At 42.2% G+C, this 16,717-nt stretch overlaps 1 protein-coding gene across 2 annotated transcripts in view; it reads left to right on the top strand.

Annotated features, from left to right (window-relative positions):
• The window catches only part of IFNAR1 (interferon alpha and beta receptor subunit 1), a 114,897-nt gene that overhangs the window by 59,429 nt on the left and 38,751 nt on the right, over positions 1-16,717 (top strand). For both annotated transcript variants that reach the window (XM_029603558.1, XM_029603557.1), the window contains one exon: positions 16,542-16,665. In XM_029603558.1, the coding sequence (XP_029459418.1) occupies positions 16,542-16,665 (124 nt within the window). The remainder of the gene's footprint in view (positions 1-16,541; positions 16,666-16,717) is intronic.

Below are 16,717 nucleotides of genomic sequence, written 5' to 3'. Positions count from 1 at the left end.
AGCTGGGGATTCCGGTGCCACAGGCAGAATCCTATTCCTTGCCAGGGGACTTAGAGTTGTCCGGGCTCCGCGCACTGGCATATACATTTCCCTTTCATCATAAGCTTTTTCAGATTGTATCCCGAGAATGGGATACTCCGGAGGCTACTTTGAGAGTCAGCCGGGCTATGGATAAACTTTACCCGCTCCCTCTTGATTCCTTGGACCTCCTTAAGGTGCCTAAAGTGGATTCGGCGGTCACAGCCATTGCTAAGCATACCACCATCCCAGTGACAGGGGGCACGGCTCTTAAGGACCTTCAGGATCGGAAATTGGAAGTCTTGCTTAAGCGGATTTTTGAGGTTTCAGCTTTGGGAGTGCGGGCTGCAGGTTGCAAGGTGCAGAGGGCTACCCTCTGCTGGGTACAGCAGCTATTAATGGCTCAGGATTTGCCTCCGGAGGAAGCTGAACAAGTGAACCGTATGGAGTCGGCGGTGGCTTATGCTGCAGATGCCTTGTATGACCTCTTACGCACCTCGGCCCGTTCCATGGCTTCGGCGGTTTCAGCACGACGGCTACTATGACTGTGTCATTGGGCGGCAGATGCCTCTTCCAAGGCGCAACTAGGTTCCTTTCCGTTTCGAGGTAAACTTTTGTTTGGGGACGAGTTGGAGCAACTTATTCGCTCGCTGGGGGAGAACAAGGTGTTCAAGTTACCGGAGGACAAGCCTAAATCCTTTCGTGCTACAGGCACCTTCCGTGGCCATTTTCGAAATCAAGGCCGGTTTCGCTCCGGGAGGGGTTTATCCTCATACCCCGAGATAACCACCCACACAATCGCAAGCGTGGACACATTCCTTTCGCGGCAGACGGCCATCGCGCACTGGCACGTCCCACACCTTTGCCAACAATAAGACGACACAATGAGGGGACACTGGTCCATCCCTCCGTTCCGGAAGTCGGGGGACGACTCTTCCACTTTCGGGAGGAATGGGCCAGGATTACTTCCGACCAGTGGGTTCTCGACATTATAAACCACGGCTACGCTTTGGATTTTGCACGACCCTTGCGCGATCTGTTCCTCATTTCTCCCAGCGGATCTCCGGCAAAGCAGCAGGTGATTTCTCAGACACTAGTGCGGCTGCAGGCCCTGGGGGCTATAGTTTCGGTGCCAATAGCCGAACAACGGACAGGTCGCTACCCGGTTTACTTCATTGTTCCCAAGAAGGAGGGCACTTTTCGTCCAATACTGGTTTTAAAGCAAGTCAACAGAGCATTACGGGTACCGTGCTTCAGGATGGAGACCTTACGTTCAGTCATTGTGGAAGTCCACAAAGGTGAATTTTTGGCCTCTTTGGATCTAACAGAGGCTTACCTACACATAGGGATCCAGGAGTTTCATCAGCAGTTTCTTCAGTTCATGATCCTGGGGTCCCATTACCAATTCTGTGCCCTGCCGTTCAGTCTAGCGACGGCCCCGAGAGTCTTCACCAAGGTAATGGTGGTGGTAGCAGCGAGCCTTCGGAGAGAGGGCATATTGGTACACCCGTACTTGGACGACTGGCTCATTCAGGCAAAATCATGGATACTCTGCGAGGAAGCAGTACGGCGGTCCTACACCGTCTGAGTTCCCTCGGCTGGGTGGTAAACCGGTCCAAGAGCAAGCTGACGCCATCTCAGAGTTTAGAGTTTCTGGGAGCCCTCTTGGACACCAAATTGGGCAGGGTTTTCCTGCCGCAGGCGAGGATGGAGCGTCTGATGGCACAGGTTCGTCGGCTATTAGCTCTTCCCTTGCCGGTGGCGTGGGATTACTTGCAAGTTCTTGGGTATATGGTGTCCACTCTGGAGTTAGTTCCTTGGGCTTTTGCACATATGCGACCTTTACAGAGAGCACTCCTTTCACGGTGGGACCAAAGTCCGAGGAGTTCGGGTTGCCTTTACCGCTTCTAGACCCGGCCAGGTCCAGTCTGCATTGGTGGTTGGTGCCGGCGCACTTGCGACAGGGAGTGGATTTGGAGCCCCCTCAGTGGATCATCGTCACGACTGATGCCAGCCTGACAGGTTGGGGGGCGGTCTGCCCAGGGGCTTTGGACACCCCAGCAGACAAGGTGGTCCATCAATCGTCTGGAAACCAGGGCGGTTCGCCTGGCATTACAGTGTTTTCTCCCACTGGTACAGCATCGAGCAGTTCGGTTTTTGTCCGACAATGCGACTACGGTGGCTTATATAAATCGCCAAGGGGGTACCAGGAGTCAGCTTGTGGCTACCAAAGCAAGCAGGTTGATGGATTGGGCGGAGAAGCACCTACTTCGCATAGCGGCGACACACATAGCCGGAGTCGACAACATTCAGGCGGACTATCTCAGCCATCAGCGGCTAGATCCGGGGGAATGGGAACTGTCACAGGAGGCGCTAAAGCTCATCATTCAAAGATGGGGGGACTCCTCGATTGGACTTCATGGCGACTTATTCGAATGCGAAGGCAGCGCGTTTCTTCAGTCGCAGAAGAGAACACAGGTCCAAAGGGGTGGATGCGTTGGTTCTTCCATGGCCCACTCATGTTCTTCTTTGTGTTTCCCCCGTGGCCGCTGATCGGGAAGGTACTGCGTCGAATCGAGTCCCACAGCTGACCAGTCGTCCTCGTGGCTCCGGAGTGGCCAAGGAGACCGTGGTTCACTGACCTAGTCAACCTAGCAGTGGAAGGTCACCTGCCTCGCCTTCTGAGGCAGGGCCCAGTGTTTTTCAACCAGTAGATCGCTTTTGTCTAGCGGCTTGGCTTATGAGAGGCGGCAATTGAGAAAAAAGGGATATTCAGAGTCGGTCATCACCACTCTTCACGCTCGAAGAAGATTCGATGCTTGGTGTCGTGGGTTGCGCATGTCTCCACGGCAGGCTAAGGTGGCTCATATTTTGACCTTCTTGCAGGAGGGTCTGAAAAAAGGGTTATCCTATAATTCCCTCCGAGTGCAGATAGCAGCCTTAGGCTGTTATCGCTGCAAGATTGATGGGGTTTCCATAGCCATGCATCCTGACGTAGCCAGATTTTTGAAGGGAGTCCAACATTTGCGTCCACTGGTGAGAGCTATCTGTCCCTCTTGGAGTCTGAATTTGGTCCTTCGTGGTCTCTGTACTTCTCCTTTTGAGCTGCTACGGAGAGCTACGCTCAAGGATTTAACTCTTAAAACAGTTTTTTTCTTGTGGCTATTTGTTCAGCTAGGCGAATTTCAGAGATTCAAGCGTTGTCCTGTAGGGAACCTTTTCTCCGTATCTCTGATTCGGGGGTCTCGCTTCGCACCTTTCCCTCCTTCTTACCGAAGGTAGTTTCGGCTTTTCATGTCAATCAGACGGTTGAATTGCCAGCCTTCTCCGTGAACGACACTACCACTCCTTGGGGCAAGGAGCTACGGCGGTTGGATGTCCGAAGGGCGCTCTTACAGTACTTGGAAATTACCAATCCTTTTCAGTTATCCAACCATCTTTTTGTTTTGAGGAGTGGTCCTAAGAAGGGGACTAAGGCTTTGAAGACTACTATAGCTCGATGGTTAAAGAATGCGATTGCTTCGACTTACATTTGTCAGTGACTCGCTGTTCCGGAGAGACTTAAGGCACACTCTCTTCAATCACAAGCGGCTTCTTTAGGACAGCTTGGGTACTTCCCAGCAGTCTGGACTGATCCTGGTACGTACAGGGAAAGGAAAATTAGTTCTTACCTGATAATTTTCGTTTCTGTAGTACCAAGGATCAGTCCAGACGCCCGCCCATAGCAAGATGAGTCCCGCACGTATTCTGGTATTTCTGTTTCCTTTTTATTCCAGTTTTCGAGAGCACTTGGATGTGTGGATTATAGTTATGTACGATGGCATTTTTTCGCCTGGTTTCCTCATTTTCCAAAAGTTCAGGTTTGAATTGATCTAGTCATGGGTTGTTACTGTAAATTTTTTATCATTCTGCTTTGATATCGATTATACTGAGGGATTGCAGGTGGCGCTCCAGCAGAGCGCACTGTTAACCCGGTTTTGGACGCGCATTTTCGACGCGCTAGCTTTACCCCTTATTCAAATGCATGTTGATGGCCCTATTAGTTATTCCCGCGCAATTCAGTAAGTAAAATGTGCAGCCAAGCTGCACATTTTACTTTCAGACATTAGCGCCTACCCAAAGGTAGGCGTTAATTTCTTCGGGCACCGGAAAAGTGCACAGAAAAGCAGTAAAAACTGCTTTTCTGTTCACCCTCCGACTTAATATCATGGCGATATTAAGTCGGAGGTCCCAAAAGAAAAAAATAATTTTAAATTTAAAAAAAAAAAATTTTAAATCGGTTTGCGGGTTGCAAACCGGATGCTGGCAAAATTGAGCGTCGGCTGTCAAACTCACTGACAGCCACTGCTCCTGTCAAAAAAAAAGAGGTGCTAGGGTCGCACTAGTGTCCCTAGCGCCTCTTTTTACCGCAGGACCTCATTTGAAAACCGAATCGCACACAGGAGAGTGGGCGCTCGCCTGCTCTCCTGCGACTTTTACTGTATCGGCCTGAAAATAAGAAAAAGCAGGCAATATAAGATCAGCACTCTGCATCAAGTCTCTGGGGCAGATTTTAAAAGCCCTACACACATAAATCCAGCCAGATTTACATGTGCAGGAGACTTGTGTGCTGGCGCGCCTATGTTGCATAGGCCGCCAGCACACGCAAAGCCCCGGGACACGCGTAAGTCCCGTGGCTTTGCTTGGGGGTGTGTCGAGGGTGGTGCAGCATTCAGGGGTGTTCCGGGAACCGTGGGCATGGTACCGGCCCGGGGGTGTTCCGGGGCGTGGCCGAGGCCTCCGAACCAGCCCCCGGTCCGGGGAATTGCGCACTCAAGTTATTTATTTATTTATTTATTTAAGGTTTTTTTAAAGGTTTTATTTATTTTATTTATTTATTTAAGGTTTTTATATACCGGCAATCATGAGGACATATCTTGCTGGTTTACATGAAACGGGGTGCATTAAATACATCAAACTAAAACTGTGGTGATCGAAGGAAACAGTTACAATTAACAAGGGTCACAGAACTTGGAGAAGAAGGAAGAGATAGGAAAGAATAACTGGTTAGACAAAATACAAATTAAATTAATTAAATACTATGTACAAATGGTATTGTTAATGGTTGAATGTTTTGGGGAAAGTTGGGGTTGAATGTTTTGGGGAAAGTTATGCCTGCCTCGGGCAGGCATAACTTTCTTAACAAAGGTAGGGGGGGATTTAGTTGGGGCTGGGGGGTGGTTTAGGTGGGGGGGGGGGGACCGGAAAAAAAGTTCCCTCCGAGGCCACTCCGATTTCGGAGCGGCCACAGAGGGAACGGAGGCAGGCGGCTCGGCGCGCACAGGTTGCACAATTGTGCATCCCCCTGTGCGCGCGCCGACCCTGGATTTTATAACATGTGCGCGTGGCAGCGCGCACATGTTATAAAATCGGGTGTAGATTTGTTCACGCCGGGTTGCACGAACAAATCTACACCAGTGCATAACTTTAAAAATCTACCCCTATATGATTTTATTTTAAGATGCACTTTTAACGTTAGATAAAGAACAAGAAAGAGCGACATGTAAATTATCAAGGATACATGTAACAAATGGACTAAACATGAGATTAATCATCAAATAGTCTTTGTATTGAAATTTTCTGTAACTGGAACCCTGAGGACACTTTCTATAGTTGTATAACTTTTGATAACATACTACTCATTAGTATTTGTGCTTACTGTAAACCGTTGTGATGGTACATAATGGTATAGAAAAGATTTTAAATAAAATAAATAAAACAGTCTCTTATGTAGCCTATTTAAGAAAGATACCACGTTAGCATTAAAATATGATTCTGAATTTTGATTTAAGTTAATCAGTAAGAAGGCAGTTTTTAAATTGGGTACTTTGTACCGTGGGACTGCAAGCATATTTTTGAAAGGATTCTCTCCATGGAGTTTTCTTTTGAAAATTTGGCCAGCTGCAGGTACTTTTGCACATGCTTTCAAAATGATAGTTCCTACACATGCTCTCCCTCCCCTGACCCTGCCTCTTGTTTGCCAAAGGTATTTTTACCCATTTAATGTTGATTAGAAAAGGATTTAAGATATAAATAGTGGATGCAGTAAGATGTGATTTTGAATGAGTCGGCTTTTTGAGACACCAAATAAATCCCAAGTCATTGGTAACTAGTGGAGGAGCCAGATAAAAATGTGAAGGCTTGAGAAAGATTGAAAAGCTTGAGTGGGTGCATGTTTATATATTTTTTTATATTCCACTTTCAAAGAGCACATCAAAGTAGATTACATTCAGGTACTGTAGGTATTTCCCTATCCCCAGAGGGCTCACAATCTTTGTACCTGAGGCATATGTGTAAGGGTGACATTAAGTAGGAATGGTGGACTTCTTTTTGCTATTAGTGACTCTGCTTATTAAGTGTGGTGTTTGTAGCTAACGTATTGGAAACGTTTTGTGTGTGAGAGGCTGTCTGTTTTGTGTGGTAAGTGAGGGCAGAGTATCTGGAACTGAGTTGCAGTGCAACCTGAGACTCATTGGCACTCCCATGGTTGAAATTGGCAATTTAGTAACTCTGGTCAACCAAGGCTTTCATGCAAAGTACTTTGCAGAGAGGAGAGGTAGTGGCCGTGCAAATGGTGGTGCTGGGTAGATGTGTGAACAGTGCATGCAGATAGTAGTGAGAGGGGATGGATTGTGGGATCCAGTGCTGCAGCAGGAATGAAGGCAGGAGCTGGTTGGGATTGAAAAGTGAGTTCTAGAAGGTGTGATCACAGGATAATGGCTGTGGCATCCTCTGCAAATCTTTGAATTGTACAGTGGTTTTACCACATTCTCAACTTAATACTATAATGGGGAAGACTGTCAAAAACTATTCTGGAGTGGGGGGTTTGTTTTTTTTAATTTTTGAGTGGCTCCCTGAATTTATAAAAGCTTGTTGAATCATGAATGAAAAAGAGTTGGGGAATTATTGGACTAGAGAAGTAAAAAATAAAAACTCATTGCTCATCATGTGTCTCAGAAAAGCATTTTGTGTAAGAGTTCTGGACTCTGGAGGATGGATCTAATGGATCATCGGATGACCTTTTGGTTTTTATTATTATACCTATGCTATAGGGTCAGGGGATGTGTGCATTAAACAATGAAATGCATTTCAATTATTTGTGATACCTTGTTAAAAAAAAAAAAAATGTTTTGACCAATGATGCGTCTGCCTTCATTCATCTTGGGCACCCAATAAACTTGTAAGTGGGCAAGACTAACAATGGAAAATCAGAACCTTACATAAATTGTACAGCTGATGTGTGTATGACCCACTACTTAAAATCAACCTTGAAATCATTAAAACTCATACCAGGAGCTGCCTTGAAGAGGAGTTGGTTATTTGTCACTGGAGGCTTACCATATCCTGGGAGGGATGCAGTTTCTTTGGTAGCACATGTAAAGCTTCAGAGGAACCTAATGGCAGAAGGAGAAGCCAGATGCATAATAAGGGGCAAAAAACCTCCACATTTGTATTTAATGAGAATTGTAATAATTTCTGAAATGACTTTCTAGAATCCTTGGAGGCTGGATGACTAAGTGGATGGCACAGAGATACAGAGCCTTCTATAGCACTTCTTGGTCACCGAATCGAGCTTAGGGACAAGAGTGAACAAATGTCCTTCACATCTGAAAAAGTCCTTTAGGAGACAAGTTTTCAGTTAGCCTGCAAATTACATGTGTGCTTTATCAAGATTTTCGGGGGATAGTAGATAGATACTTTCCCTTTGAAAATTTGGGTAAAGCATAGGCATGAAAACCACTTGCATAACATGAACCTGCTCTTTTGTGCAGGCAGCCGAGAGGAGGGAAACAGCATGTAGTTCTGAAAAGGTTACGCATGTGCGCTGACCTAAACCCTCCTTTTTAATTCAGTGTTTTATTTTTCTGTCACAAGCACGACTCCGAAAGTTGTTTTCTTAATCAGTTACTTATTTATTAGTTATTCTTTAATACACTGCGTATCATCAAAGGTATACGCAGGAAGCAAAAGCATAATATACTCACATAATGTACATAGCACATCTAGGTCTGGAACGTTTGCTTAATTTTTTCTTTTTGCAGGCTCTCTTTATATACATCTTTTTCTGTAAGTTAATTGATGACTTCTATATTTGTTCTAAACCACAAGATTTCAGTTAATCTTGCTGCTAATGCAGCTGCTCTTTATTTATTTATTTTAAAGGCTTTTATATACCGGAGTTCATGCACTTGTGCATACCACTTCGGTTTACACAGAACAAGGAACAGAAAATTACATCTTTGTTCCTGTTTTATCTTATCTTACTTCATATGCACAAACTTTCTTCACAGATACCCTTATCTGTTATCTTCACAGATCTGTTATCTTCACAGATACCCTTATCTGTTATCTCGTTCTCATGCTCATCCTGTGGCTTACTTGTTTACGTTTCGACTGGATTCTGCTGATGTGTGTGTTGCTTGCAAAACTAGGTCATGCTAGTTTTCTTATCTTCTTCAAAGCCTGGTTCATTTTTGAGGTCTCTGGTATTTTTTCATCAGCACATTCTACAATCCTCCCTTGAGCCAGGTTGACTCTTGGCTCATACTGGTCTTTCAATTCTTCACACAGGGGAACAGCATAGAGACTAGAGTTTCTTCTTTATATCTGTGGACACTTACCCTGAGACCTCCCTTTTTAACTATTCTCACTTTCCAATTCCCATCTATCATCTGTACTGGTTGTGGTTTGGAGCATTCTAGCAGTCCTCAAGTTTATATTGCTATACGCTATCATATTGGTTACTGATTTTGGCGTTGGCATCTTTGGTCGACAATATTGCAATACTGAACAAATACATGGAATACAAAAACATAATATTATGCCTAAAACTAGTAATCCGAACAAAACTCCTACTATCCCCTTCAAGTGACTAGATAAATTAGAAAACCAGGAAGTTATGGAATCCCACCAAGTTACTGAGATTCCTCCCTCAAAATCGCCAACTTGAAGTCTAGCTAGTTCTTGTATCTTTTGCATTGCGTTGTAAACTATATGAGAACGATTGACCACTACTGTACAACATTCAGAGCTATTAAGTAATGTACACAATCCGCCTTGGGCAGCCAATATATAGTCCAGACCGTGTCGATTATATGTAGAAACCATAGTTAATTCGTCTACTGTGTCTTGAAGGGCTTTGAGGGCGATCTCTAATTCATGCGTGACTACATGGAGGACAGATTGTAGTCGCCGAATAGCCATTCCCAATTCAGCTGCAACTGCAGGTTGGGCAAATGGTAACCATGAGGTATAGCTTAATGCATCTAATCTAGTTTTAGTTAAAGGATAGGTGGAGTTAATATAAGCCAACGAGAGTTGGATTGCTTGATCTTCAGGGACAGCTGAGGGAACACTCCTTCGGGAGCGGGTATGCATAGGGTGATTTAATGGAATAATTCAAGAAAAATAGTTAAATGTAACTAACACACAAAATTCATAGTATGTAGGGAGTTTGAGGAAGACTATTCCATCACACAACCAATAATGTCCAACATAAAGATTCGCAAAGTTTTGTATTACGGTATCATTGCTATTGTCATAAGGACCATAAACAAAAGGAGATTTATATTTTCCTAATACACTACAAGGAACCAAAGATAAGTCATTTTCAGATGAACAGTTATTGTCTGCTATGTTGAAGAGGTCACACAGACGTGGACAGACAGTGTATGTGGAATTAAAAATGCGTATGTATTGGGTGTCGGTGGCTACATGTACAATCTTGGACAGATTTGCTATACATGGGAGGCAACCTGGTGGAGGAGATGCAGTAATATGTGAAAATGTGCAATTACATCTTATTACAATGTCAGTGAAAGGCGTGCTAGGTAATATGGTTCCCTTACGAATAATCCATGTTGTATTATATGTGGAGTAAGTATAGTTGCAAGGAATAGGGTTCGGGGAAGTAACATTACTAAGGCAAAGAAAACCAATTTTTGGTAGATCGGCTGTAAGTGGAGGAGGTTTGGCATTACCCAAATATTGTGTCCATGTTTGTCCTGCTAATGGATCTATGATCATATTATGTTTTCCATTGTCTTTAAATCCTAAAATATGGTGTAATGGAACTGGAAAGGAAATGGCTGGGACATGTGAATGGGCTTTTTGATGTGGAGTGCAGACGATACAATCCGTAATATTTGCTGGAAGAGTCTTTACTAATTCATGTATTGTCTGTACCCACAAATTTGTTAATCCTGAGAAAGGGGCCTGTTGGAGAGGGAAAGGTGTAACAAGTGGCCATGTATACATTAGTACATATAAACAGGTTAGTAAACATAACATTTTCATTTCTGCATTCGTCAGTTCACTTAAAAAAAAATAATGCAACAGTCCAATTATAGTATCGGATTAAATGTCCGTATGTCCGACAAATGTACCCAAGTGGAATGTCCCGTTAGCTTAACAGCCGTGTGACTGAGTTCTTTGATAGTAAACGGTCCAACGTAGATCGGATCCTTCCAAGTCTTGTGTGTGTAATTCTTTCGTAGTACTTGATCACCGTTTTCCTTTAACTGCTTCAATCATATCAGTGTAATCAATGTGCCATTCCAAACCTGGTCCCTGGGGAATGGGTAAGCTGCCAGGACTCACAGCTGGACCTCGACGAGCTATATGAGTAGAACAGACTAAACAGTTATGAATTATCTGTACAGCTAAAGCATAGAGATTCTGGTTCCAATTATTACTTTGTATGCCAGCTAATAATGCAGTGGCAGACAGATGCATGGTTGCATGCCATGCAAAGAAGTATCGCAACACTTCTGATGTTGTCAAACATTTTGCTTAGACATCCTTTCATTCAAACTGTCACACATCTATTCATTGCACAAAAGACAAAACAACAAATAACACATATTGTGAGCTCAAAAATCAAATCAAAAGGTAAAGTGAAACCAAAAAAAAAACTGGAAAATGTTTGAATTGGCCAGGGTAAAACAAAAATCAGAATTCTGTTTAAAAGTGGAAAAGAAAATAACCTGGAAAAATCTGGAAAAAATGAAATTATTAGTCTCACTTTTTTCATGGCAGGAAGGCTGTCGTTCTGGAAAATAAAATCTATACAACAAAATCATTATAAGAATGATTACAGTCAAATTATTTCATATTTCTGTTAAGCCTCAAGGAGGCACTACTACAAGGCACTCTAACTTGGCCCTGGTCTTAACAGGGACAGCTTTCTTCTTTGCCTTAGGAGCCACTGTGGAATAATATCAATTTTAGTTTTTAACCTTGGAGCATAAAGTCCGTTAGCAGAAATTCTGAGCTACAATGATATCTCTGCCCTCATCGCTGAGGCCTTGACTGGAGCTTGTATTGGAGACAGTTCTCCTATACAAGCTGCGGCCGTGCCGACTCAGAATTGTGTTTTCATAGTAGGGAAGACAAATACATTCCGTTCCCTTGGATAAAACTGTACTGGCAAGTAATCAAAAAGTCACCCTTTAGCATAATATACTCTAAAACATTATTAAAACATTTTGTCAATAAAACTTTAGCAGTGACTGCTTTACTTAAATGACGTCAGAAGCTATTGTGTATTCAGTGCACTTTTCTAGTCAGTAAACTCTGTCTTCATCTACACACAATGACACACAAACAAAACACATAATGACAGAGAACCACAGACAGAAAACAATTATCGAACATTAAAGTTCAAAAAGTAGGCCTTTTAAAAGTAAAAACAAAAATCTTTGGATCCAAAATTAAGCAAAAATCAGAATTTTTAAAACAGATCTGTTCAGAAAAAGAAAACCAAAATCTAGGAGAGAGAACAACCCTCAGCTTCCTGTACGACAGCTTTTATTCTTGTAAATCTGTAAAAGAACAATCTCACATACAAAGAGAGGTTAATTGTAATCTTTTAAATCACATTACAAAGTTTTAAACGGCTAGCTATAAGTAACTGAGCAGCACCGTTAAGGTTAAAAATCACTAGATGGGAGAGAAAAACAAGTTTAGTCTCTCCCTGCTTCTGTTTTAGCTAAATCTATAGTTGCACAATTAAAATATTACAAGCTTTTCATTAGGTTATCAGCTTAGGTTATCAGCTGAGGCCACATAGGGGCCTGCCAGGAAGGGAAGGTAAATACTGAAAGTAAAATCCAGGGGTTTATGACAATTTTTTCCTGTATGTCCTTTTCTCAATAACAAATGCCACAAAACTTCTAACTAAATATAAGCCTCCCTTCAACATCCTGTTACAGATGTATGCAATGGCGGATTTTCACTCCCCCCTCTTCTGGATCATTTGCTCCTCTGTTCGCAGTGGTGTTTATATTAATCAGAGGAGGATTTGGTTTTATGTTGTTCCCAAAGGATTTCTAAGTCTCACTTAAATCAGTCTTACACTGCTCATAGCGTTATATATCTTTTGCCAAATGGGCAGGGAAAAAAAATATTTGTTTTCTCCAGTTTTTAGCCAATCTTAACAATAGTCATATCAAAGCTGTGCTCATTTTTTGAGCATTGTGGCATGGATATACTTAAAAATCTTATTTTCTATATCACCAAAAGAATTTGTCTGCTAAGGCATTAGAATACCATGGATTCTTCCCACATACTGCTGCTCCAAAAAGTGCTTTTTCTTAGTTGCTGCTTTTAATTCTAGTTTAGTGTCCTTGTACTTCCTAACAAACGACACCTTCTGTTGTCACATAATGCTAAAGTTAAATACACACAGAATGGGATACATAATCATGACATATTTGTGTAAGAGTGACAGAACAAAAAAGTGTTCTACTACTGCAAAGAAAGGAATGATAGGGGCAATAAAATGTAATGGGAGTGTTGCCAGGCACTCCCCTTTTCCCAAACCTGGTATTGTGTGTTACTGGGGTATTGTGTGCCACTGGGGCATCTACCCTATCTGCTGTTGTCTCATGACAATTTTCATTCTGTCCCTCAATTATTCTTAAACACTTGTCTAAAGGTTTTAAAGAGGCTGGGTCATTATGCTGATAGCCACAGGCTCCAAATGTGTTATTAATCTGTTCACGGGCTGGGGAATCTAATTCTATATGGACTCTGTTCTTGATATCAATCCTAGCGGAGTTCCCTGTAGGCTGATATCCAGCTGCCTTTAAAGGCTGGTCACTAACTTTCTGTGTCTGTATAGCGGGAAATTCATGCTCCATTCTATCTTGCTGTGTGAAATCTTCTAACACTTGGGTAGCCTCCTGTTCTACCGCTTGCCGAACAATAGGGCATGCTTGTTCGACAGTATTTATTTTTGACGGGGATTCTACTTCTGCCTCCTCTGCACTGTCTGTATCTGTGGAATCCCAAATATTCCCGTCCCATGTTTCGGGATTCCATTCATTTTTCATTTTATTCACTTGTCTACGCTTTCGATATTTATGCTGTGCCAGCCGCACAGCCGCTCGTTCTGCCACTGATTGATAATGGTCTGCTTTCTGGGAAACTGTTTCTAAGTGGCATCGCAACATAATGTTGTCTTTTTGCAGACCATCCATTTCCTTTTCTAGTGCAGCTAATTTCAATTGCAAACTGTGCTTTTCTTCGTGACAGTTTCTATATCCTGTCAATAAAAGCCAGCCATGTCTTCCTACTGCCTCCAATTCCTTCCCTTTTTTTACTGGGACCTCTTGTAATTTGTCTACAATATTTACAGGCTCGCTACCTACATCCCATGCTTCTGCCAATCCCATATTCATTGCCCATTCCTGTGCCAGCACAGAATAGGGAGTTTTTTCCCATCCTGGGATTTTAACATCCACAGGAGTAACAGGTTCGGATGGCTGCTTTGCTTTCTTTCTAAATAAAGCCTTTTTAAATAAAGCCATCCCTACCCTCGTCGCCAAATGTTAGGAGTGAGGTAGGCGAGAATAAGGTAAGAGTAAAATAATATGTCTATTGATATACAATCTTAATAATCCTAGGTATTAAAGGTATACAGTTCTAAGTACTAAAATATATAATTCTAAGCATATACAGTTCTAAGCACTAAAGTATACAGTTCTAAGTATTAAAAGGTACAGTTCTTACAGTTCTTAAGCATCAAAAACAATTCTAAGCATATTCATCTGTATCCGTGTTCCGTCTACTTATTCTACGCACCAGTAACTGAATATAATAACCAATGCAAAATAGGAACAAAAATATATACACGCTAGTATCAAACCACACAATAAGTACAAGAAAAATATCACTTCAATCTTTTCTGCAGTATTTTAACCCTGGGTACCCGTTTTTCCAAGATTCACACAGGACTTGGCTTTCCTTTTACACCAAGAACGTGAATCTAAACCCTTTGCGCGCTTTTCATCAAGATTCACACAGGACTTGGCTTTAAACTGACTACTCCTTGACCACGGTTGATCACTCCGAGTCAAGGAAATCACCAAGAACGTGAATCTTCTACTTTTCACAATTCTGACACTTTAAATGCATAACACTGACAATTTAAATGACCAGAGTTGTTCATCAAAAAAAATTTTAAAGCCAAAACGCGGTCCTGCCGCGGTCGCCAGATTGTTTTATTTTTCTGTCACAAGCACGACTCCGAAAGTTGTTTTCTTAATCAGTACTTATTTATTAGTTATTCTTTAATACACTGCGTATCATCAAAGGTATACGCAGGAACCAAAAGCATAATATACTCACATAATGTACATAGCACATCTAGGTCTGGAACGTTTGCTTAATTTTTTCTTTTTGCAGGCTCTCTTTATATACATCTTTTTCTGTAAGTTAATTGATGACTTCTATATTTGTTCTAAACCACAAGATTTCAGTTAATCTTGCTGCTAATGCAGCTGCTCTTTGTTCCTGTTTTATCTTATCTTACTTCATATGCACAAACTTTCTTCACAGATACCCTTATCTGTTATCTTCACAGATCTGTTATCTTCACAGATACCCTTATCTGTTATCTCGTTATCTCATGCTCATCCTGTGGCTTACTTGTTTACGTTTCGACTGGATTCTGCTGATGTGTGTGTTGCTTGCAAAACTAGGTCATGCTAGTTTTCTTATCTTCTTCTTCAAAGCCTGGTTCATTTTTTAGGTCTCTGGTATTTTTTCATCAGCACATTCTACAGCAGGTAAAATGTGCATGTATGTGTGGGCTCTCTGAGAGGGGCAGCTTTCAGATACACCACTTTACCCTGATGACTTGCCTTCTTGGTGGCCTTCATAAAATGGGTTACCCGTGCTCTACCTATATAATAGAAAAATACACCATCACACAATTTACGTTATCTGTAACCCTTCACAGAGACCAAAGGATGAATGAGTGTGGACAATGGAATCATCTTTTCACTCTGGTCCGTTCCCCCCCCCCCCCCCCCCCCCCCCCCCCCCCCCCCCGAGCAGAGTTGAGAGATGTTAGTATGGCAGGCTGAGGAAAGCTGCATTCCCTCGGCCTGTGCTATACCTTTTCTATGAATGAACCCAGAACTTCACATTCAAGTGGTAATTTTCAATAGTCTATGTAAATCAGCATGTCTAAAGTTACAGCAGTGTATGTTAAACGTGTGGTGGGAGCCTCGCCGTTTATATAAATACAGCATATCTCTGTCCCAAAAGTATGTTACAGTATGCACACTTTTGTAATACAGTAAACCACATACTTTACCTATTTTATAATTTTTACAATTTTATAATTGTAATGTGTGTGCACAAAAACCCTATTGTACAGTGTGACGTGCATGTTATAAAGAATGCAGATACTCCGCTTATGAAAATACTTGTGCATGTACTTGGAATCCTCGGTTCTCGGAAACCTCCACCAGTTCACCCAGAGCCTAATTCCCCACCACCACCATTTAACCCAGAACTCCCACCCAAAAACTGCAGACAAACCAAGTGCAATTTCACTTCCATAGCTTAATTAGGTGTTAAAGCGCACCAACAAGTTTGGTAAGGTATGTGCATATCCCGCTTACAAAATCACAACTTGTGCGCAAACTCCCAAACCGCATCCTAAACTGCCCTTTTTTATTTCTCATTTCCGTTGTGACATTGCTAGTGCGTGCATACTTCGGGATTTTGCAAAATGCTATTTATGCACGTAATGTTAAATTTTACATGTGTAAATGGTTTGAAAATGTAACCTATCTACCACCTATCACTGATTTTGCTAGAAACAAAATTAAGAAAAATTTGCCCTTAATTAGAAGGAAAAACTGCCAGCTATACTGTAATGAGTCATTGGAAATGGAAACTGAAGTAACTCTGAACTTGAACCAGTCTGCGATTTTCTTTGTGCAGTGCCATAAATCCGTGCTGAGCTTAAAAGGGAAGCTTTTCTCTCTCTCTCTCTCTCTCTTCGTCATAGCACATGTCTATTAGCATGTTTTATTGTGAAGACTGGGAAAATTACAACATAGGAGATAATAGATGCATAAGGAAGTTAAGGAAAATCCATGAAAGGAAGGCAATTTAAAAAAAAATTTTAAAAAAGGGTTTTCTTACTTGCAGTTTTTAACCAGCACTTTTGCCTGTTTGATTTCTAGATGCAAATGTATTGCCTCGCCCAGAGAATGTGCGAATTCATGCCTTGAACACACACTTCGTTCTGAAATGGGACTGGGATGAAGCGTATGGGGAGAACGTGACCTTTTTGGTGGAATGCTGCAGGTAGGTTGAGCAGTTTCGAGAGCCTGTTACTTGACAGTTATTTTGTTCTAAG

This window comes from Rhinatrema bivittatum, chromosome 5 (assembly GCF_901001135.1).
Source record: "Rhinatrema bivittatum chromosome 5, aRhiBiv1.1, whole genome shotgun sequence".
Lineage (NCBI taxonomy): Eukaryota > Metazoa > Chordata > Amphibia > Gymnophiona > Rhinatrematidae > Rhinatrema > Rhinatrema bivittatum.
Note: the sequence above shows the minus strand (reverse complement) of the source record. Positions and strands in the feature narration are given on the sequence as shown.